This window comes from Madurella fahalii (assembly GCF_045866475.1).
Source record: "Madurella fahalii IFM 68171 DNA, scaffold_2, whole genome shotgun sequence".
Taxonomy (NCBI): Eukaryota; Fungi; Ascomycota; class Sordariomycetes; order Sordariales; genus Madurella; species Madurella fahalii.
This window is the reverse complement of record NW_027263972.1, coordinates 7,345,724-7,367,481: the sequence shown is the minus strand read 5'-3', so window position 1 is coordinate 7,367,481 and position 21,758 is coordinate 7,345,724. Positions and strand designations below refer to the sequence as shown.

Sequence of the window (21,758 nt, the reverse complement as noted above, 5' to 3'; positions counted from 1 at the left end):
GTAAGTCATAGTGGCAGTGGCATATTACAAGGGCGCAAATTCTCTTCCTGTCTCGCTTAAGCGTGTCTATGTCGACAAGAGGGGCAGCAGTTGGCACCCCGCCCGAAGCGGAGCATCAGCACCGAACATCCGGTGGAGACTCGAGTTTCAAAGTATCTTAAAAACGATAGCCTGACCCTGGTGAACGGGAAGTATAGTGTAACTTTCTCATCTTGTTGTACACTAGCATTACCTAAAAAGGCACCTAAGGTACTCAAGCTCCAACTACGCCACCATGGCCGAACCCACCACCATCACCGTCTCCCTCGGGCAGATCGCCAAGCTGATCGACCACTCGCTGCTCCACCCGACCATGACCGACGCCGAGATCGAAGCCGGCCTGGAAATTGCCAAGAAATACAACGTCGCGGCAGCATGCATCAAGCCCTACAGCATTCCCGCCGCGCGCAAGGTGCTCGCCGGCACTGACGTGGCCATCTGCGCCGTCGTCGGCTTCCCGCACGGCAACTCGACCACCGGTATTAAGGTCGCCGAGGCCAGGGAGGCCATGCTCACGGGTGCCCACGAGATCGACATGGTGGTCAACGTCGGCAAGGTGCTGGGCGGCGACTGGGGCTACGTGCGCGACGAGATCCGCGCCGTCAACAGCACCGTCACCAGCATCCACCTCGGCGGCGCCCCGGACGGCCAGACGGGCATCCTCAAGGTCATCCTGGAGAATGACTACCTGCGCGAGGAGCACATCGCGAGGCTGTGCCGGATCTGCACCGAGCTGCGCGTCGCCTTCGTCAAGACGTCGACCGGCTACGGCTTCGTGAGGCAGGACAATGGCATGTACTCGTACAAGGGCGCCACCGTGCCGCACCTGAGGCTGATGAAGGAGAGCTGCGGGCCGGCCGTCAAGATCAAGGCGGCGGGCGGCGTGCGGACGCTGGATGAGTTCTTGTATGTCATGGCGTTGGGGGTGTCGAGGGTGGGGGCGTCGGCGACAGTGGCGATCATGGAGGAGGCTAGGAAGAGGGGCATTACGGATACGCCGACTGACGTTCCCATTAAGCCAATGCCAGACGCGCACGGCGGGGCGTACTGACCGGGCCGCGATCCTTGGCCTAGAACCGAGGAGAAAAACATGGTGGGGTGGTACTAGTAGGGTGGCAACGGCTGAGATGGCCACTGCGAAGTCATATAGTGCAATATATCTTATGTACTTCTACAACACTTAATGGAGACTCGCATCACAGACTCGCTCAATTTCAGGCTCTCACTAGTGGTCAAGAGCCACCACACCACCGGGCATCGTATCCAACCACCCGTCAATGTCCTCCTTGACCGAAGGCTCCTTCATGCACTTGTTTGCCTCCGCAATGGTCTGCTGGGGCATGTCACAAATCTGGTCAGGGGTGCAATCCAGCCTGTCAAACGTCTTCTGTAGCGAATCCCCTCGCCAACCGAAAATGTAGTCGCCGTGGTGTCCGTAGCCAGTCCTGTCGCCGAAACTCCACACAAACGGCTGGCTGCCATCTGTGGGCCAGAGATCAGGGTCGTTGAACGGCTGCGTGTCCCACCGGATCTCAAGCAGGACCTGGGGAATGTTAACGGGGTGACTGGGTGGGCAGGGAGTACCATCATGGTAGTAGCCGTCCGGAGGGAACGCAACGTGGCTCCTGTGGTCCGGACTGTCGAGATTCACCCCGTCCCAGCACGGCGGAAAGGGGAGGGTAGTCATGATGCCGTAGGGGCAAGGGTGATCTGGGAACTCGTAGCTTAGGTTGCTTAGCCGCGTACCTACGGTCTCGAGACAGGTATACGTGATTCCGTCTATAAGTCTTGGTTTCCCGTGCCACGGTTTGTGTGGCGTCCGGTTGGTCGGATAGTTGACTTGCATACGGAAGCCCGGCATGAAGGCTCGGATCTTGACATTTTGGGGTTCAACGTCCTGCGGGAAGTAGTAGACGGTAGTACCGCCGTCTCGGGCCTCCTCGTGGAACAGGGAGCCGAGTTGCTTGACCCGCTTATAGGAACCGTTGCGAGCCCTAAAGTACAATACGCCGGTCCAATAGTTGGAAAAGTCGTCGGCAAATGTACACGTGGTACACGTCGACCGCTCGGCGGGATCGTCGGCGGGATCCATGGTCGCATTGAATGAGTTGCCTCCGACGATCTGGTGGAGGTGTGACGAGGCCGTTGCCCCAGGCTCAACCAAGCTAGATCACACGGGTTAGAGACAATATGCAACGTGCGCATATCGGCCTAAAGCGTGGACTTACGGGTCGATCCGGTCCACGACGAGTTGCGAGCAGGACATCTTAAGAGATGCAGGCGAATATTTAGGTACGTATACTTGTGCCGTGGCAAGAGCCAGGCTTGCTATTCCAATCGCGCGTTTCAACCCCATCTTGCTTTGGTATGTGATGTTCCAGCGAGGTGAAGGAATGAGGAAAACCGGAAAGTAGGCAGCGTTGTGATTCTCTCGTTCGAACTAGTGATTGGAACGACACTTGTACTAAATCCAATTTTTTTTTTCAAAAGCAGATGCTGCATCTATGCGTCAGGGAGTCGCCTTAGCATTTAACATTGGAAAGCCTGCTCTCTTCTCAGACCAGACTCTCCGGACATAGAACACAAGTTGGACCAAACAGGCAAGACCCCGCCAACCTTAAAGGGGCTTCTCCGTGTCTCCAATTTAACTGTCAGCAGACCGGCATTTGATTGATGGGCAGGTATTAAATCTGCCGCGCAGGATTTAGCCAGCAACTCACATCTCCGCATTACAACCACACCAACAAGCCTGGGTACCGACATGTAAGGTGCTGATTCCGGGGCCGAACTTCCCGAACCCTTCGGCCCGTCATTCGCCGCTGCCAACAACAGCAGGGATCTGTAACAGCTCGAGTAAATATAGACATGGACTTTGCACACACTGTTTCCCCGAGTCTGTGCTCGTGTAACAAGTTCAGCACCTTCCCTGTGCGGAAAGGGGAACGAACAGCGCCGGCCCAGTGGTATCGCCGAATCGTTGGATCAAGCGTGGCCGAGTCCCTCGTAAAATTCGGACTGTCTGAATGCTGTACGCAAAACTCCAGTAGTATTACTGAATAGCAGTAGCAACATGGCTATCGGAGACGAATCCGGATGATCGCTATCGCGGTTGTCGTGCGTGGTCTTGAGCCTACACGACCTCGAAGGGCCCGGTTCTAACCCCCCGGCTAATGTTGCATTTATTAAGGGCAAATGCTACTAATAAACAAGTAACCACGAAAATCAATCAATAACCAAGATTGTCGCACACATTGCGTAAAGACTACGATTTTTTACTATTGGCGTGGCTTTGTTATCTCTGACCATCAGTCTTACTTTTCGGAATTAAAATCTTAGGGCCATAGGATTATCACAGTATGAGAAAGTATAGGACGTAAATTTAGCCTGCATCAACGTGAATAAAGCTGAGCACAGCCGTGCCACGTCGAAAGGAGTTGAAGAAGAGAATTAGTGCAGCCTAACCCACGTCTGCCGATCCCTTAAGGAGGGCGTAATTATACCCAGCAACCCGGTTGTGCTAATTTCAATTGGATGCGGAGAAATAATAGAAGACAAGGTGTCAGTAGGCGCTGGTGGCACCGAGATAGAATGCTATCACATCGCTACCTAGGTACCGAAGTAGGTAATTACTTAATCAAGGGTAGGCCTATAAGCCACCCCACCTTTCATCACGGCCACGTGTTGAGAAAGATAGATCCCATTTCTTGCTATAATCAAGACGGGCCGATTTGTCTTGTATACTACTTTAACACCTCGATGGTCACAGTTAACTGTCTATACTCTGCTTAGTGTTGCCTCCTCAAGACGAAAACAACCGATCCAGCTTTTTGAGATAAGGTCTCATAACCGGAGCTAGCAGAGTATCCTGCAGGCCAGTTCGTTTATCTCAGAGGAAAGGCAGAGTTGAAGGATGTCTGCTAGGCGTAACGCGGCGTGGAAGAGAAGCCCGTGCGAACTTAGCCTGCGTACAACTACTTAGAAGCACCTCGCCATCGTGTCATAATGATTTCGAAAACGCGCGCTTCCGCTATAGCGGGAGTGCTATAGTACACACCACATCCCCTACGAAAGACCCTTTAAATTAATTCTACATAAGCCTCAACAAAGAAAGCCGGTTGATTAGTCTACACTACTTCCGCTCAGCAATTTCTACGCCTGCGGCAACACGGGCCAAGCCGAACCGTGCACCGCAACTCTCGATTGGACTCTTCCGTCAAACTCGGTCTTATTCCCGAGGATCTCCAAGGCCACTCTACGCAATCTCTGGTGTATGCATCGGCCGAGGTGTCGTCGGAAGCACCTGGAAAACATCGTTGATTTCCGCACGTCGAACTTGAAGACACACTAAGCGGAAAACTGATGGGGAAGGTTCCCACCGTTACTCGTTCTGATGGGGGTTGGAAGCGGCCAATCTGGAGAGCACGGCTCTTGGGAGAAGGGCGGGAAGCCATGCCGGAGGCAGCTAGCTAGCTGATGGGACATTGAGGAGGAGCCTACTAAGCTGAGAATCAAGGTATGAACGAACCTAGACGTTAGCCATGGAAGTAATTAGTATTAGAGCCGCATACCAGTGACGGGCACTCTGGGGAGAATGTGACCGCACCGGCCCGACCGTGTGGCCTTTCCCGGCTCGCTGCGACACCCCACAGAGCGGCAATTTCGTCGTCCAATGGCGGAATGCGGTCATAATGGCATAGATTTTGTGTCTCGATCCAGGTTTGCGCTTTATGAGCTGGTTTTGAGTAGTGTAACCTCAAATTTACCCGCATATGGACCGTTCACGATCACGATGACCACGATGACTATCTGAACGCATTCTAATCTTCCCCAACAAGCTTTGTGATGCTCAATAGCCAAGATGGGCCATAGTTCGGCACTTATAGGTGCCCTAGGTGAAGAAAGTCCCGAACGCGAGGCAGTATCCTGGGCCCGGGTACGGCAGCGTAATTAAGTAGCCTCCCAAGTTCCCCGGTACTCGAGTCGCGGCCTCAAACGTCACAGACGATGGCAATTGATTGGTTGCCAGAGAGATGATTCATATATCGACCATATGTGGTTCCAGCTCCCTAAGATCGTACAAGAAGCGGGGTCGTTGGCGGTATCTCATGCGTTAGTTGCATGACCGCAGATGGCTTAGCTGCATTTGCAACACATTTACTCATTCCATATTTGTGGCATTGTAGAGTACAAAATGGCGAGCTCAACTCATCCAAAGCCGTTTCTTCCTCGGCATTTCGGTGCAAAGAGTTGTCACCAAGTGATCGACTGTCCTCGAAGGGCTGACCGACCATCTTGTGCTGACATTGACGATACTGTTGACTCAGAGCCTCACGTACAGTACCCGGAGACAAAGCTAATCCCAGCATGAACCCAAACGAGGATTCCAACATTGACGGCTGGGCCGCAAATTCAGAGGGGTGGGATGATGATCCTTGCAATCCGGATTGGGACGAAGTCATTGCCTTCGACGGAGAGCAGCCACCGCAACACTCAACTGATGTTTTAGTTGATAATGGTGGGCAAATAGTTCCCGGCGATTTGATGTGCAAGTGGCAAAACGTTTGGGGGGAGGCCTTGGAGACTAACAGTCTCTCAGTTGTTACAAGCTGTGTTCCCCTTGCAGCTGTCTTAGTTCCGAAGCAGCATTGACACATCCAGGACACTGAATCCGGCGTTCCCACCACGGATAACCTACTACTCGAGCCGCCACTTACTGCCGCACTCTTTCAGTACGAAACGCCTGCCTCAATCCAGCGTCTCCATGAAGACGCGCCTCCGCCTCCATCCAACGATCCGTCACCTGACCCCCTGGGACATCGCTCTATTTACTTGCTGGACAGTGGGGTTTGGGAGCCGAATAGCGAAGCCGAGAAACAACAAGAGGTTCACAGCACCGGTACTGCGCTAGTCTTGCCAAGACAAGGGAAGGTCTTCATCGAGGAAGAAGATCTTGAGCTGAACAACTTGAATTCAGCGGTACACGAACGGAACCCTACCGCAATCGGCGCAGAGAGGCAGCCACTGACTAAGGTCAAATCATTCGCTTCTCGCTGTGCTCCCTGCAGATTTGCAGGCGTGCCAAAGGTTCGGACCTATGTCAATCCCGATGTTGGCCAATGTTAATACGATTGTAGTCAAAGTGCGATGGCACCGTCAGGTCTGTCTGTAGCCGGTGCCAGCATCTAGAATCAAAGGTGGACGAGAATACTCGGAGTCGGGCCAAGGAGTGGCTAGACCGGATGAACGGCGCAGCGGACCCGCTCCAGCTCTTTGTCGAACCGAATGAGACCCTGTCGTTACCCAAGATCATGTTTTTCGAGCTTGGTAAGATTTCCACCCCCGCCTTCAACCCGTGATTGAGACGAGAAAACAACTGACGCGTTATGCTCCAGTTGAGGCGCAGCTCCTTTTGGTTGCGTTGCGTGGGGAAGTCGATCGAGTTTCCCATCTGGGACCCGGGGGTTCTCTTGAATCTCTATTTGGTGGCGAATTAGTGTGCTACATCGACGACAGGGAGTTTTACTCACCCTACTCTACGACGAGCTCGGTAGTGGCAATCAATAAACTCGCTACTACTGCCACCGCAGCAGCAGCATCTGGTGCCAACATCGTCGCCCCAGCGCTCGACGGAATTCAGCTGGACGGGTTCATTGGCCGGCGGCGTCCATCTTGCAACATACGGAACCTTGTAGAGGCCGATGTGAGTTTGTTTCTCTCTAGCAGCATAGTAACAATGTCAGGTAGCCAAACAACTGATGTGGATGATGCGGGTTTGAGCGCAAAACGTTGGCCAGTGCATGGAATTGTGCATTCTGGATCATCATGTTGCTCAATTGGGATGGAAACGAGCTGTATCTGAGCCTGCTCACTGCCGGCCTCCCCCGCGGCATCGGCCTGCCGGCCGCAAAAGATCTCGTCCTTGAGCTCACATACTCGGTTGCGCACCGTGCCCAAGCGCTCATTCAAGAACTCTGCTACCGGACAATCAGGTCCATGAGCAAGGCCGACAAACACCACAACCCCATCACCATCTGCTGCGCTCTTTGGATTATATTTACTGCTACTCACAAATTTGAGAAGCGGAACTTCACTGCAACGAGCCTGACGAACTTAGTAAGCGCTGGTTCCCCCATCCAAACCACGAACTCCCCGTCCCGCTGCGCTCAATGACTTTGACTTACAAGATTTTACAGAGAAACTTCCTCAGCAAGCTTCATGAGCGATCCAGAGCTGCATTCCAGTCCATCAACCAGCACAAGTAGTTAGCCAGCGCCCGCTGCTGTAGCCACGCGAGGGACAACCAAGGCGACTTCGCCAAGTAGATTGCAGAAGCCAAACGTCCAAGAGCAACCATTAGCTTTGCTTTTGAACAACACTACCCAAACCCCAATACGATCATGATGTTTCGTTACGGGACCGACCCCCTCAACTCTGGATGTGACCTACCTATTCTCTGCTTCTAATTAGACCTTGGAACGAGCCGGCTAACGATTTCCAGATTCCGACCACAGCGTCACTCCGAAGTTCTAGAGGCCGAGATCCCTTTTCTCGAAATTAACGACCTGCTTCTGGGCAGGGTTGATTCCTGGGGTTTGACAGCCCCGCGGCCTTCGCATTCAATTCAGCAAAACCAGCCGTTAGGGGTCAGTCCGCCGGCGAGTGAGGGTCCATCTCTCAACACCTGTCCTCCTGGCCAGGATACCCTCATGAACTGCAACACAGACATAGACGTGCTCAACTTCAGTGGTGCAACAAGCTTGCCGCAGCCCATCGATGATCGGCAACAATGCCAATCAAAACGCCGACGACCAAGCTCATCCTCGGCTCCGGACTCGAGCCAGACGACGAAAAGGCGTCCGGCGGGCGCCGTCTGACGGGTGGCGGCCGGTGGCTACCACTCATTATCGGGCCTTGCAGAATCAACCTCGGCCGCATCATGGCTTGGGGATGGTGTTGTTCTGAACAAAGGATACCTTAGTTACTCGGCCGGGCGGGAGTCGAAAAGTGATTTTTATATCAAAAGTACCGTTGGGTGCGTGATGGTTGCTCAACACATCTAAAATATAGTAGACCTGATGAAAGACCGTTACCCACTTCTCCAAAATTCGCATGAAACATGGCGTTCCTTTCGTGATACGGAGCTTGTCCGTTTCTCTCCTTCCCATACATCACTGCCTGCCGCGAAATATTCTCCTGATAAAGCTTGCTGGGAGTCAATCCTCTTACTTAGTCATTCAGCATCCCGCGCAGCTTGCCACACGACTTTGAGGCTTGCTTGTTTCTGATATCCACTTTCCAGGTATAACCGAGGTTTCTACTATGTGCGACAGATGTGTCAGTTAGTGCAACTGACACGTACAGTTGAAGTTTCGCATCACTTTAGGCAATCCACCTCTCACAGTTTCCCCTCTCATCCGCTGGGGGTATTCTCGGGGTTGAAGTAGAGCGACCCTCAACTCAGGGTTCTTCCAATGCGGTTGAAAAAGGTTCGGGTTCAAGCTGGCAGAACTCGGTACAGAGCTGATTCGGGCTGAGAAGCAAGCGTCCAGGCAGTCCAAGACTCCTCAACCACCGAGATGGCTTATGCAACACTGTATTGAGGGATTCGGAAACTGGATTCTTGCATTCCTCTCATCCGCTACGGGTCAGATACAAAGTGTCGAAATGGAGAGTGAGCTGCTGGAAGTTGCTCGTCAAACTGAGAGCAGTTAGCGTGGTGCTCATTGCTCTTGATGGATTTCGTTCACGAAATGTGCGGGAATATATAGCTTTACAACGTACCAGCTAATTAGGCCAGGCCAACGAAGGACATGTGCAAAACAAACTGAAGAGGCATGCGGAGAGATGAGAACGCAGGTGTAATTCTCGTGTGGCTTAGTTCCACAAAACCACCTATGTGGCCAAGGACATTACATTGCGCTTTCAGATTCATGTTACCTGCGTCACACGCTGCACCCGAAGCCGCCTTGTGAATGCCTTACTGTTGGCGAGACTTTGATGCAGTGTCTGCAAGCCTTAACATCACAGTCAGACCGCTATTGGAAAGTTCCAGGCGGGTTACAGGGCGGAAAGCAATGATCGCAGTTGCCCGGAGTCCTCTGGAACATCATCTAGGAGTAGCAGAGGACATGGAGCGGGGCTAGGACTCGAGCAAGGGGACCTACGCAGCAGTACCGAGGTGGGAAGGTGGTTGAGAGAGGATGTGATGAGAGTGATTTTGGTGGATGAAGCTTTTTGAGACCAACCGCCCACTTCTTAAGCTAGTGCTTTGATTACGCGCCAGCCTCGGATATTCTACGGTCAGCCCAATCCCCAAGACTTCCAAAAAATTCCTCTGGCTCCTCCCCTCTCCAGTTCTTGAGAGCAAACCACAGATATCGGACATCGCCACCTGCAACTATGGCCCGCTGAAACCCAGGGGCTCCGCTGTACAAGTCCTATGAAATAGCAAGTGAGACGGGATGTTCGGAGTTCCCATTTGAGACGCACCCTTACCTTGAGATAATAAGCTGCATAATTCATGTATTCACTACAGTAGTCAGGGGTCACATCACCGTCGACTCTTGTGATCCGAGGCCGTCCACTCTCGTCGGCTGTCAGATCAACAAAGACAGCCATCTCTGGATCTGCGAGGATGGCAGGCACGAGATAGCCGGTTTCCCAGTCGTATAAGGACGTGACGCGAGGTTTGCCTGAGATATCTACCATGACAGACATGTTGTGGACGCCGTAGTCCCCGTGCTCGAGAACAGGACGGTAAAGCCACTCGTTTTCCACGCCACCGGGGAGCAGGTGCGAGATGAATCGTAGGAGGGACTGCTTGGCTTTGGCGGCCCTCGGGCCGACGATGTTGTTATCATCTTCCCACCCTATCGTCTCGGCCTCTTCACCAATAGTAGCCTCAATCTTGGACCGGAGAATAGCGGTCCAGAACTCACGTGTGGGTGCGAAGGGCAAAGGTAGCTGTTTGGGCATGAACTTGAATGTGCGAGGTAGAAACCATGTCTCGGCGAAATCAGCTGGCACAACAAACTTGAACAGGGAGGCGCGGATGCGGGGAGCTTGAGTGAGGACGCTTCGCTGTGTTGGGTCGTGAGCCGCTTCCTGTTAGCGAGTGTATGAATGCACCGCGAAGGTTTTTGAGGCGGGAGTTACCTTGCCTTCGACGCTAAGGCCGCCCCAAACATTGTCTCGTCCATCTACTTTCTCGAAGACTATGACACGTTGACCAGCCAGGTCGGCCGGTACATCCGTGGCAGGGCCAGGGTACTGGGCCGGAAGGCGAAAATACAGAAGCCGGGAGACGGGGATTTCGGAATGCTCCAAGAGTCCGTAGACTTCTGTTTCGAACGTCATATCCCCCAGCAGGAAATCCATGCCAAAACCGTCATAGTTGGGCATGTTAACGTCGCTCCGTCCTAGACGAACCAGGATTTCGCGTTGAACTGATAGCTTGCAGTGGAGTCCCTAAATAAGACGCCCGAGTTTGGTCAGCATCTATTGCTGGGGATACCACTTACGGTAACATGACAATATAAAAATAGTTACAAGGTTGTTTGAGCCTCTGGTCACGATGGGAATGTCGGTGACTGTCGAACCGACGGCAATTTCAATCTTCTTAATAGGAATGTTCACATCCTACGAACCACTGAATGGGCTGCTGCCGCTGCTAACCAAAGCAAGTAGCTGCTTGCCATCGTACTCTTGTCCATCTGAGAAAGATGACCAGTCGTCGCAGGTATACCGCTCAGAATCGGATGACATGATGTCGCAGGAAAATGACGCCGTATTAGACCGTTCTGCGCTGCGCTTGGTGGAACGGACTAAAGTTTGGGTTGACGGTGGTTGGGTTAGCAAGCACGCAGTGTTTCCCGTGCGAGACTGTAACCATATACTATAGGCAAAGCTCAGGCGCGCTAGTCTGAGGTTGTTGCGAACAACAGAAGCTAAATAAAATAGAATAAACAATTTTAATCAGGACTAATAATGCTATTAGATATAGTAGCTTACTTAGAGTAGGGTATAATAAATTAGCCCTTTAGACCTAATCTTCTTAAAGGTTAAGCGATATCTTAGATACGTATATATCATCAGATAGGTACAACCACTGGACCTCTATCTCAACAAGAGGCTCGCAGACTTCGAAACCTGGCTACATACCCCTCTCCCATAGGCTGGGCCAGACCTAAAGGCCCAGATGCGCCCACCAAGCTTCATGATTCAGGAGGGTTACAACAGGCCGTAAAGGAGGTTCCAGAGACGAAGCTAGTGATGTAGACCTCTACTATCACAGCAACCAACTACAGCCAAAAAGTCTGCTATTACTATTAGCTAGTGGGTTAGCCAAGATCAAGGGCAGGACCAGGATCAGGACCAAGATCAGGGCCAGAATCAGGGTCAGGATCAGGGTCTTATAATAGAGGAGGCACTAAAGAAGGCTTAGAGGAGCGTTGGAAAAAACAGGCCGAAGGCCAGCTTACTAGGCTAGCCGACGGAGACCCTCCTAAATTACTATTTACCGATAAGATACTTCGGAAGCACCAAGACCTTGCCAAAGGCCAGAGCTCCCTGCTAGTATAGGTGCGAGTAGGGACTATTAACCTACAGGACTTCCTTTTCCAACAGGGGATCCCAGGTTTCCTTACCCTCTACTGAAGTTGAGAAGGCCGGAAAATAGTGGAGCACCTTGTTGTGTCGAATATCACCGAAGCCTAGAATCTAGCCAAGGACTCAAATTCGAACCCACCGAGACCTGTGTATTGTATTACAGGGCTGAGGCCCCTGGAACATAAGGCTTTAAGGAAGTTTTTGGGCTCGCTGATGGATTTAGGCCGTTTGATAGATATAGCCTAGCCTAACAGCTAGAGCTAGAGGCCGAAGAAGCTGAAGAAGGGGGGGGGAGGGGGTAGTAGTGCACGAATCCGAAGTCGAAGACTCGAAGTCTTCACCGCCTTATATACGGCCTTCCTTTCTTTTGCAACTAAACTGGCGTGTACTATTGTTGTTTTCTATTACTTGTTGATGTAAGTTTATTCGGCCTATAAGGTACGGTTCCTCTATGAGCAGTAGAAAGACCAGCATACCCTATTTTGGGTAAAGCGTTGCAGGAAGAATAATAATTAGGTTAACCTCCGTACTCTATAGAGGAGCGGCCTTTAGCAAATCTTACTACTAATGTTTTTACCGCCTCGTAGAGCTACCGATCAGCAGTACACCCTTCTGTTGGTATCGGTTCTATCAAGGCGTACGCAATATTAGTAGAGTAACGGTGGCTGCTAGCGAGAACAATCCTCTTTGAATCGTTTAATTACCTCAGTTGTTTAAGCTATCCAGTCGCAGATTGATCGCGCAAGAGGTTGAACGGTTTCGCCGAGGGATTCCGAGATGGCATCAGCGGAGGCCCTAGATCGTGGCCGAGACGCCCCCACGTTCACCGACGCATCCAAGCTATGACCTGAAACCGAGCGCGAAAGTTTGCAAAGACATACGTTCATTCGAGGACGTCATCACGACGTCGAGAAGAGCTACAAACAATGTCACGCAAACAGCCGTGCCGAGAAGAACATACGCACCAGGAGACAGGAACGGAGCGGACGTCCAGGTCAAGGCAGCATAGATGGGATTCTCGATGTTCCTGGAGTCCCTAAGTACATTATCTATCTTTGACCCTCTGAAAAGCGAATTGCTGTCTCAAGTTCTCCGCCGCAGCGTAGATCTGACGGGTAGACCAGCCTCTGTCCTTCCTGTGAGGTTATTGGTCCTTCTGGCCGTCCGCAACTTCCCAGAAGTTCCTCTCCAAGAATTCCCTAATGGTTTCCAACGGGACCCCCCTCCGCATCCCCGTCTGATCATCCCATGAGGAGTGCAGCCCCACGAGCCTCCAGCTCTCCCTCTCAAGAAGCGGCGCGCCGCTGTGACCCCAGTACGTCCAGCAATCGTGTTGCAACGCTCCGATCTCCGAGTTATCCTGCAGGTCCTGGCCCTCGGCGTAGCCCCGGAACGCGCCCGTGCTGACGTGCAGCACGTCGTAGCCAGTTTTGATGCCGGGCTGTCCAGCCTCCAGATCTTCGCTCCCCGGGTGCCCGATGCACACCAGCCTCGCGTTCATGGGCGGCGGTTGGTCAGCGACGACAACGGCCGGAAACGAACGTGCGCCCCCCTCCGGTTCCTGCTCCGCAGTTGTCGCTGCCGTGATCCGCAGCAGCGCCAGATCCCGCCGAGCGTCCCATGCTACACACCGAGCTCCGACGATGGTCCCCGACACGAAGAGAAGCCAGTGCACCGCGGTGAGATCGAGCTCGTCGGCAGTCTCGGCCACGCAGTGCGAGCAAGTCAGCAGGAGGCCGGAGGGGTGAATGCACACGGCCGTGCCAGCTTCCTGCTGGGCAAAGACGAGGGTGGCGGCGACGGCGTCGGCGCCCGAGCCGGAGCGGCGGATGTCGGGGGGGACGAGGATGTCGTGGTTCCGGAGGAGGTCCTGCTTGCGTAGTAGCAGCTTGTGATCAGCCACGGAGAGCCGGGTGGTGGTCCGCGGCGGGCGGAAGGGGAGCATGGTAATGAGAGCATCTGGACCTCTTGTCGCTTTTGGATCAGCCGTATCATCATCGTCTAGCTTGATGCTCTTGACGTCCGCCTGCAGCTGTTTTCTCTGAAGACGGGTCCGCCGTGGTGGGTATTCCACCGTAGTAGCCATTTCGGACTTCCCTAACGCGTTGCGGGAAGGCGGTAAAGGGTCAAACTGGCTGGTAAGTAGGTTGCCCAGGTGTACCAGGAGCTGATTGTGGTGCTGCTGCCTTGCGACGCCCCACCAATGCCTACCCCTGTCCAAGCGCGGGTACGATATGTATCCTGCATAAAATGGTTTTTTATGGTCCAAGTCCTCCACCTCCGATGGCAGGACGCCCTCATGCTTGCGTGTTTCTGGGGTCGCAAAGACATCGTTGCCGAGCTACTTGCACATTGGACGCCGGCCAGCGCACTGATGGAGGTTGTCGACAATGAGTCCGTACTTGAAACCGCCAAGGAGTAACGAGGTGATCGAAGTTGTAAGACACTTGAAATGAAATGGGGTGAGTCGTGATCCCCTGTTGCTACACCTCTCCTATATCATTCCACGGCTACGGTGCAACAGCCGCAAATTTTCTCCATATCTGACTCTCACAGCTAAGATATGCCGCAAGATCACTCACCCCGCTCGAGCTGTTTCCAAACGTGGCGGTCGAGTAGAGGATAATGGCGGGAGCAGCCAAAAACACGCCCGCAAAAGCACCGATACCCGCATCAAAGATATACCCAGCCCAGTGCGTCTTACCAGCTCCTTTTCTTCCCCCATCCCGCATCGGCAACACCGCAAAGCTCGCCGCCATCCAGATCAAGGCAAATATGACGTATACGGGCCCCAAGATTTGCAGCGGGGGCCCGCGAGAACTACTCCCCCGGCTCAGATCGAGTAGCCCGGTAACCAACAGGGTCGCACAGATGGCGCCTTGTAGTAAGCAGCTGAGACTGAGGAAGAGGTTGAAAGCATACCTTCCCCACCTGAGCGAGTCCGCATATCGCACGCGACAGTCAATACACAGCGGCAACGCCGTGACGGCGACCGTCAATCCCTTGACAATCTTCGCCGCGCCAATATCGTGCCGGGACGCATTGGCGGCGACAAACAAGATCTGCGTCGCGGGGGCGAAGAGCGCCGTGTACGCCAAACCAATCCATCCGAGCGCGGTAACGCCGCGGTCGAGGTCCGTCCGCGGCGCCATGATGGCGTTCTCCCGGGCTCCAGGCCCCGTCAGAGGAACGGGATTGACGGACGCCTGATCCAGCCCGCGGACAACGGCGGGGGGCGGCCAGATATTTTTCGCCATTTGGCGGTAACTTGGTGGTTTCGGCGCGATCACCACCCCTCCTCGTTGTCCCGGGGCGGGAATAGCCTGCCACCCACTAGCATAGACGTTCTCCTCGGCGATGAGGTGGCTGTATGACCCAGCACCGCCTTGGGAGTAGTTGGGAATGGGCATGGGGGAAGGGTCAACGAAGTCTTTGCTCCTGGGCCACCCCGGACCCCAACTGTTGGTTATGCTGTGATGAAACATGTATATTCCGCCCATAAGAACTCGAAAGATGGCAAGCCAGGCTATCCAGCCCGTCATGAACGCTACGAACCAGCCGTTTGTGAGACCGTTCATCACAGAGCCGATGAATGCGGACAGGATGGCACTGAAGGCGCCGGCGGCGGGGGAGAGGTCGCATCCTGATGAGCGGGGACTAGCAGTAGTAGCGGGTGTTTCGAAGGATTCGAGTGTCTCGCTCCACGATGGGAACGACATTTCGAGTTCTGGGGTACTATCGCCGAACTACTAGTACTGTAGTTGCTGGGGGCTCGCTGGGTGTCGTTGCCTTCGGCAGGTGGGAAGCAGTTCAATCAGCACAGCGGTCTTGTCGCATTTTGTGAGAATTTGTTTTGTGTGTGCGGCAGGTACTGGCGGCAACGCAAACTCGCTAAGCCACATTGCTGGTTGCTCTTTGGAGTAGCTGTGCAATTCGGCATGGTGATGCAACCCCTTGCGACAGGGTACCTTAGTTAAGGGGCTGGCAACCCCCCACGCATGGACTTGATTTGAGGGATCGGACTCACAGACCGGCTCATGTAACGCTCGCACTCTAAGCCTCCTGGTTGAAGGCACGGCATATTCTGGACGCCGGTAAATGGGACTAAGTGGGGCGAACTGGATAATACCTTACCTTTTTGATCCCTGATTGTATAATCCGACGGGTCGAGAGCTCGAGATGCAACGGCTACACTAGAGGTGAGGTGCACTGATAGGCCACAGTGTATTACATCTACTGAGCCGATCAAGATGATAAATGAAAGCGCTACTAGGTGGGGGTTGGGGCCCGTGTTTTGAGTTTCTGCTCCTCTTCCCCGTGGAAAACCGAAAGTTGTGTTGCGTCGTGGCGAGCTGACGCATTGCTCTCGACAAAACGGCTCTTTCCCACCGAGAGGGATTGCTGAATGGCCTTTATCATTTTCGCTCATCTAGACCAGATCCGAGGGCAATGAGTCATGGCCCTTCGGTCCAGCGAGGCGTTGGAATGCGGGATCATGTGACATTATTTAGATGGTGCTGAAGGTGGGTAGGTTATGAGAAGATGATTAAGGAGGCATTGAAGAGTGCTAGGGATACTGAGCAGCGGGCTGCCGGGAGGAGCAGGGGAGAAGCAGCTAAGGAAGGGTCAGGGCGGTACAAAAACGTCAAGGAAGATCTCGTCGAGAACAAGGAGGTTTACTATGAGTTCCAGGGCGAGGTGTATGTTCACAGCATGATGGATGGGGAGGGTCTTCGGAGGAAGTTTTATCTTGGTGTTCCTGACACGGTATTTGAGCTGAGATGAGCGCCTCATCAGCAAAGAACTCGAATCTTGTTAGAGGCTGTAATCTGTGTTTTGTTTCTACTAATTCCTTTCCTTGCGTGTGTCGATAACTCCGCCTCTTTACCTACCCTAGCGTTGTATAACCCCAACCGTATATAATAACGGTATATCAAGATCAAACCCGACGAATCCGACTGCGACCTAACAGGCAAACCCATTCTTCTCCAGCCTCGGCTCCTTAACCTTCTCATCAATACAAATATACAACTTCTTTGGACCCACATTCTCCTGCACCACCACCTCCCGCTTCCACTCCTCCCAAACCTCCGTCTTGGGCAGAATTCCCGACACCTCGACCCACCCCGTCTCCTCATCCACCTGCTTAAATCTCCTCAACAACCTCGCATATACATGCGTCCTCGTCGCCTCCCTGGTCTCCTCCGCCATTACCAACTCCGACAGCCGCCACCGACTATTCAATCCCTGCCCCACCACCACATTCACCTGCCCCAGCACATTCAACATGATAAACGCCACTTGATCAGTCGTACTCCCATTCGGAATACTCGAAAAGATAAAAGCCAGCACCAACGCACTCCCCACACGCGTAAACCACTGCCACGCCGCCGCCGGAATCCCTAGCGGCCGCGCCGCGTACCGTAGCTCGGGACTTGTCCACCGCTTCACATCACGCCTTGACCCTTCGAGCACAACCGCCGAGTTGCTCCGGCCCATAATGAACACCGCGTCCGGCCCGTCAGGGTTATTCACATTCCCCTCCCAAATCGGCGCCGGCCGAATGTTGAAATACTCAACCACTCTTATCAAGACCGACCAACCTGTCAGCACGACGCAGTTGGCCAGGCCGATCCATGTCGTGTAGGGCGTGAGGAGGGAAAAGACAACAATCACCGCGAAGAGGAACCACGTTAAGGCAATCCAGACAAACAGTAGCACACGGTATTTCCACACGTGGGGTTTAGGCGTCGTAGTAGTACTGCTGGGAATCTGAAAAACCGTGTACCGCTCGTCCTCGAGCAGCTTGGCGTGCTTGATGGCGTTGGTGACGAGGATGTTGCGCAGCGGAGCGGATTTGCAGCCGTAGGGGGAGAAGTAAGAGTAAACAGATGTCCCGGGCCCGTGGAGGAGATCGTATGACCGGATGTAATTTTGTAGACCGGCCACGGGTACGCCGGACACGCATTGCAGGAGGCAGCGCTGGCTGAGGCGGTAGGAGGGTTCCTCGTTCTCGCCGATAAGGACCATGAAGGAGGAGACGTCGAGGCCCCAGAGGTGACTGCTTTCGGGGGCAGCCATATTTATTTATTTATTTTCTCGTTCAGGATTTGGTTAGGGTGGCTTGGTTGTGGAAGGTGAGAGTGAAAGAGTCTTACTACTGCGATTAGGGTTGATAAAATATAAATATAACTTAACTTATATGTCTTCTCAACCTATATTGTGTACAACAACTCGTAGACTCGTGGGAACTCATGAATCCGAGTTGAATTATGAGACTGCCCGGGGAAAATGCCTTGCCGAAACCCAACTCTGTGTGGCGTGGTTTAGTTTGGTTGTGCGAGCCACCGTTGTGAGGGATTTTAAAGGTATGGGTACATGCATGGTGTGTCATGTAGCTGAGACGTTCAGTGCTTGTAAAGTTGACCGAAGCCGAAATACAGTACACTAGGTACCAATGCATTCTATGCCATACATACTTGGGGGCGTGGGGCAAAGTGTTGAGAACACCCCCAGGTAACAGAAGAGCGGAGGGTGTAAATAAGCGGTGGTAAGCCACAACTGGCGTAAATCTACCACGGTTTTCAGGGTATCCTCTTCACCATGTCACGGGCCTAGGCGAAGAAAATTTAATCATTCCCGTCCGGACAGGCAGATTTGACATGGCCCTGAATGTCTGAGGCTCTTGCGCTGGTAGATTGGTGTAAGACTCAGTGTGATCGTCTGTATGAGTATTACGTATACTAATATAGGGAGAATAACTCGTGTACAGTTGGTTGTTGTATGTTTAGGCAGGTTTGCTCCAGTGTAACCCACACTGATGTTGACCTAGGCTTAAGAGATGGGCGGTATACACTTCGACCACTCAGGGACGTTATACACGGACGCCGGCAAGTGGTTGAGGGTGATGAAATAGGCGACAGCTAGAAATACCCGAGCCTGCAATAAAAGCCGATGGTCCTGGGGGGTGATAAAATAATCTAATAGCATCTTGGCCAGCTTGACGATGGCTTCAAACGGCAAGGTCTACTATTCTGGCGACCCAGTAAGACTTTTTGGACCCGGCTACCGATTTCCCAATCCACGGCCAATTCTCTGCCAAGAATCTCCCCTTATCGCCCCGCCAATATGGCTGAGAGTACTCCTAGGAGTAGAAGAGGAGTACCAGAACACCGGTCGACACTATAGTGGGGCTTGATATGCACTAAAGAGCCTGTTGATCTTGGAGAGGAAACGGGGAATTCCAGGCAAGAGAGTACAAGCCCCCGTGGCCGGGCCCCTGTGATCGTAAGCCACAGGCGGAGCTATTTGTTTTGACGAATGGTCTCGAACCTCAGAAAGTTGGATGGGCGATCAGAGAGGAGACTGACGCCATGGTTGGCGAACTCTTGAGCTTCTGACTAGGTAGGCTTGCGCTGGAAGCTTCTATAATTGAGCGTGGTGGTTACAACAACCAATAAATCGAATGGGCAGAAGGAGAAGTAGGACTGAGCCAGGTCGCAATCATGGAGCTAGATTTACACGCTGGAAGTCGCTTTATGGAAAATCGACGGCCACGACATTTCCTGATGATTGGGTCTTCCCGTGGTTGACTCCACACTAGTTGACAATATCTTGGAAAAGACGCCTTCTCAGTCCTCTAACTCGCACTTGTGTATAACAAGCTGCCAAAGGCTAGGGAGACACTCACGCTCCGTAGCTTAGGGAAGACAAGTATCGAATCCGTCTTCTGTTGGAGGGATGGCTAAACCCAGTTAGTACAACCTCACGTTAGGGTTAGATATAATAGTAACTTAAAAATTTTAAAGCCAAACTTTAATCTAACTGTTTTGAATTTTAAATAAAATAAAACTCAATTAAAAATCTATAATACGTATAAAATGTAAATACGGACGCTACCTTGTCTTTATTTTATATCTATTTGCTAAGGTTTATGTTTATTTAACATTAAAATGATGGGTTTTCGGGACTATATATGTAAATTAGTGCCCGGCAAAGTGGGTACGTCGACTTAACAAGTCGTGTCGCCATCTCTTAATCTAGCAATTTATCCCCATGACGTCTCTCCACCCATTGGGTGCATCTACCTCGGCGGCAGCCTCCTTCGCAGCTGCATCAGCAACGGTGTTCCATTCTCTCGGGATTCTCCAGAACTCAACAGTCATCCCCTCGTCCTTATATCGTTCGATCTCACCCAGCAGCACCTCCCACAAATCCCTATTCTTGACGCCGGCCCCTCCGCGCGTTGTCCAGCCATTCTCGACCCACTTCTTGGCCCAGTTGGTGGAGCCCTCAACCGCATACTTGGAATCGGTGGCGACGACAAGCGTGTGGAACCCCTCACCGGGCCAGTATCGGAAGCGCAGGGCTGCGATGACAGCGCGGAGCTCTGCCCGGTTGCTGGTCTGAATGCTATCGTCGCCGAAAGGTCCCTTCGTCTCTAGGCGGCCAGAGGCGACGAGTAGCTCTCCCGAAGGACCAGATCCGTGCCAGAAAGCCCAGCCTGCCTTTGGGTTTGGTTGGCCGTTGTCCACACATGCACCGTCCGTGCGAATGAGGACTTTGCCGGCATCATTTCGGAAAGTGTATCTGACAGACTATATTAGCTTAATATCATCTTCTATTAACTATGCATTTACTTGCCTAGTAATAAGCATATGGCTCTTCTGGCCAGAGAATAACTCTGAAGGAGTTACTGAAGCCGATGATGGGACGAACTTGGTGGGAAAGGCCCGACCGGTCCCTCTTCGCAATCTAGGGCCCAAGGCATCGAGGGGGTCGGCGGGAATTTGAGGGGTTTCCACGAAAATAGGCTGGTTGTTTGAGCGATGTGTATTGGGGCCCGTAGTATTCGAGCCGTCGGCGGCTAGATCCAAGTCGGTAGCCTCAACTTCCGAACCAGGGTGATCACCGTCCTCGTCCTCGTCCTCGCTGGCGTGACTAAGAACGTCATCCATGAAGCTGTAGTCTACACAGCATTTCCCGCAGGTTACCAGGCCATGGGGACCGCAGACCAGCCGGCCGTTCGGGAGCTCACAAGGACCCTCCTCGTCATCGCTGCTGCTTGGGGTGAGCGGTATTAGCCCCTGGGCTAGATACCACCCAAGAGGCATGGATCCGGGTTGTTCCGACGTGTGTAGTTAGCAAACTTGGGGAAGTTTGTGAGAAACTAAAGAGGAAATGGATTGCGGGCATGGAGAAAAGGTGACGCCGGTGATAATTAATGTGGGATTGGAAAACGAAGTGGGGGAGCCCGGGGCTGGGAGGGGAAGGGCAGTTCGTCAGGTGACCTTTCACCTGACATCACGTGAATATTAGCTTGTTTTGGGGGGTTTTCTTTCGCGGGATTGGGGCATAGAGAACTTTCGTTCCTCAAGGCAAATTCAAAATACACAATAAGAAAGCAGGGGGGGCTCACTAGTGTCCAAGGTTGCATACGGACTTAAGGAAATTTTAGACAGCTGGAGGTCGTCGGGGTGTCGACCTTGAAGGAGAGGTATCGTGTCACGGATCAATCCGGTCATGGTGCGGGAACCCTGGCGAGTCGCTACGTTAACTAATCAGGACGTAGGGAAGGGTGCTCTGTTTGGGAAGAAAGCTAGAGACGGAGCACACTCGGAACAACCAATCACGACACAAGGAAACTGTGCTCTGTCGACGGACTTACAACAGGACAGAGCACCACTTTCGGAGATAATTCGTCTGTATAGTCACTCGTTCGGGGAGCCAACAGAAGGAGGCTCCCCAGTAAGCAATACAACTTGTTAGCCACAGCTACCATTGAGCCATCAGTTGTCATGAACCTTCTGGCTTCACCAAATCTACTACCTATCGTTGAGACACCTTTCCGCGACCCTTTCAGAAGTCTGGGTACCTGGATTCGTCACAATCGTTAGGTCCAAGACGCTAAAGGGAAGCGCGCGAACCTTACCTGCAGAGATCTGCATCTCACGTGAGCCTCCCGGGAAACTTTTCCAACATGGATACTGCGAAGTAGCCAGCCTGTCGATTCTGCTAATTCAATGTGCAGCTGAAATGAATGGCACACAATATCGTTAGCTCTCACTGTAGATCAAGTCAAAAGAGAGCACATCCGTCCCTCCCCCCACGAT

The 21,758-nt window shown here is 52.8% G+C and overlaps 8 protein-coding genes across 8 annotated transcripts; 2 read left to right on the top strand and 6 right to left on the bottom strand.

Annotated features, from left to right (window-relative positions):
• Positions 1–274: 274 nt before the first annotated feature.
• On the top strand, positions 275–1,090 carry MFIFM68171_04924 (uncharacterized protein; the record flags this gene model as incomplete). Its single annotated transcript, XM_071060344.1, has 1 exon — positions 275–1,090. The coding sequence occupies one exon, from the start codon at positions 275–277 to the stop codon at positions 1,088–1,090; it is 816 nt and encodes a 271-aa protein (XP_070916445.1).
• A 174-nt stretch (positions 1,091–1,264) lies between these two features.
• On the bottom strand, positions 1,265–2,395 carry MFIFM68171_04923 (uncharacterized protein; the record flags this gene model as incomplete). Its single annotated transcript, XM_071060343.1, has 2 exons — positions 1,265–2,204; positions 2,268–2,395. The coding sequence occupies 2 exons, from the start codon at positions 2,393–2,395 to the stop codon at positions 1,265–1,267; spliced, it is 1,068 nt and encodes a 355-aa protein (XP_070916444.1).
• Positions 2,396–5,403: 3,008 nt separating this feature from the next.
• On the top strand, positions 5,404–7,301 carry MFIFM68171_04922 (uncharacterized protein; the record flags this gene model as incomplete). Its single annotated transcript, XM_071060342.1, has 6 exons — positions 5,404–5,544; positions 5,698–6,123; positions 6,174–6,363; positions 6,432–6,739; positions 6,817–7,152; positions 7,233–7,301. 6 exons carry the CDS (start codon positions 5,404–5,406, stop codon positions 7,299–7,301), a joined length of 1,470 nt encoding a protein of 489 aa, XP_070916443.1.
• A 2,010-nt stretch (positions 7,302–9,311) lies between these two features.
• On the bottom strand, positions 9,312–10,803 carry MFIFM68171_04921 (uncharacterized protein; the record flags this gene model as incomplete). The annotated part of the gene is made up of 5 exons (XM_071060341.1): positions 9,312–9,476; positions 9,535–10,119; positions 10,195–10,506; positions 10,588–10,656; positions 10,714–10,803. The coding sequence occupies 5 exons, from the start codon at positions 10,801–10,803 to the stop codon at positions 9,312–9,314; spliced, it is 1,221 nt and encodes a 406-aa protein (XP_070916442.1).
• A 1,987-nt stretch (positions 10,804–12,790) lies between these two features.
• On the bottom strand, positions 12,791–13,732 carry MFIFM68171_04920 (uncharacterized protein; the record flags this gene model as incomplete). The annotated part of the gene is made up of 1 exon (XM_071060340.1): positions 12,791–13,732. One exon carries the CDS (start codon positions 13,730–13,732, stop codon positions 12,791–12,793), a length of 942 nt encoding a protein of 313 aa, XP_070916441.1.
• Positions 13,733–14,156: 424 nt separating this feature from the next.
• On the bottom strand, positions 14,157–15,365 carry MFIFM68171_04919 (uncharacterized protein; the record flags this gene model as incomplete). The annotated part of the gene is made up of 1 exon (XM_071060339.1): positions 14,157–15,365. One exon carries the CDS (start codon positions 15,363–15,365, stop codon positions 14,157–14,159), a length of 1,209 nt encoding a protein of 402 aa, XP_070916440.1.
• A 1,246-nt stretch (positions 15,366–16,611) lies between these two features.
• MFIFM68171_04918 (uncharacterized protein) lies at positions 16,612–17,727 on the bottom strand (the record flags this gene model as incomplete). Its single annotated transcript, XM_071060338.1, has 1 exon — positions 16,612–17,727. The coding sequence occupies one exon, from the start codon at positions 17,725–17,727 to the stop codon at positions 16,612–16,614; it is 1,116 nt and encodes a 371-aa protein (XP_070916439.1).
• A 1,958-nt stretch (positions 17,728–19,685) lies between these two features.
• MFIFM68171_04917 (ribonuclease H) lies at positions 19,686–20,759 on the bottom strand (the record flags this gene model as incomplete). The annotated part of the gene is made up of 2 exons (XM_071060337.1): positions 19,686–20,235; positions 20,290–20,759. The coding sequence occupies 2 exons, from the start codon at positions 20,757–20,759 to the stop codon at positions 19,686–19,688; spliced, it is 1,020 nt and encodes a 339-aa protein (XP_070916438.1).
• Positions 20,760–21,758: the final 999 nt, after the last annotated feature.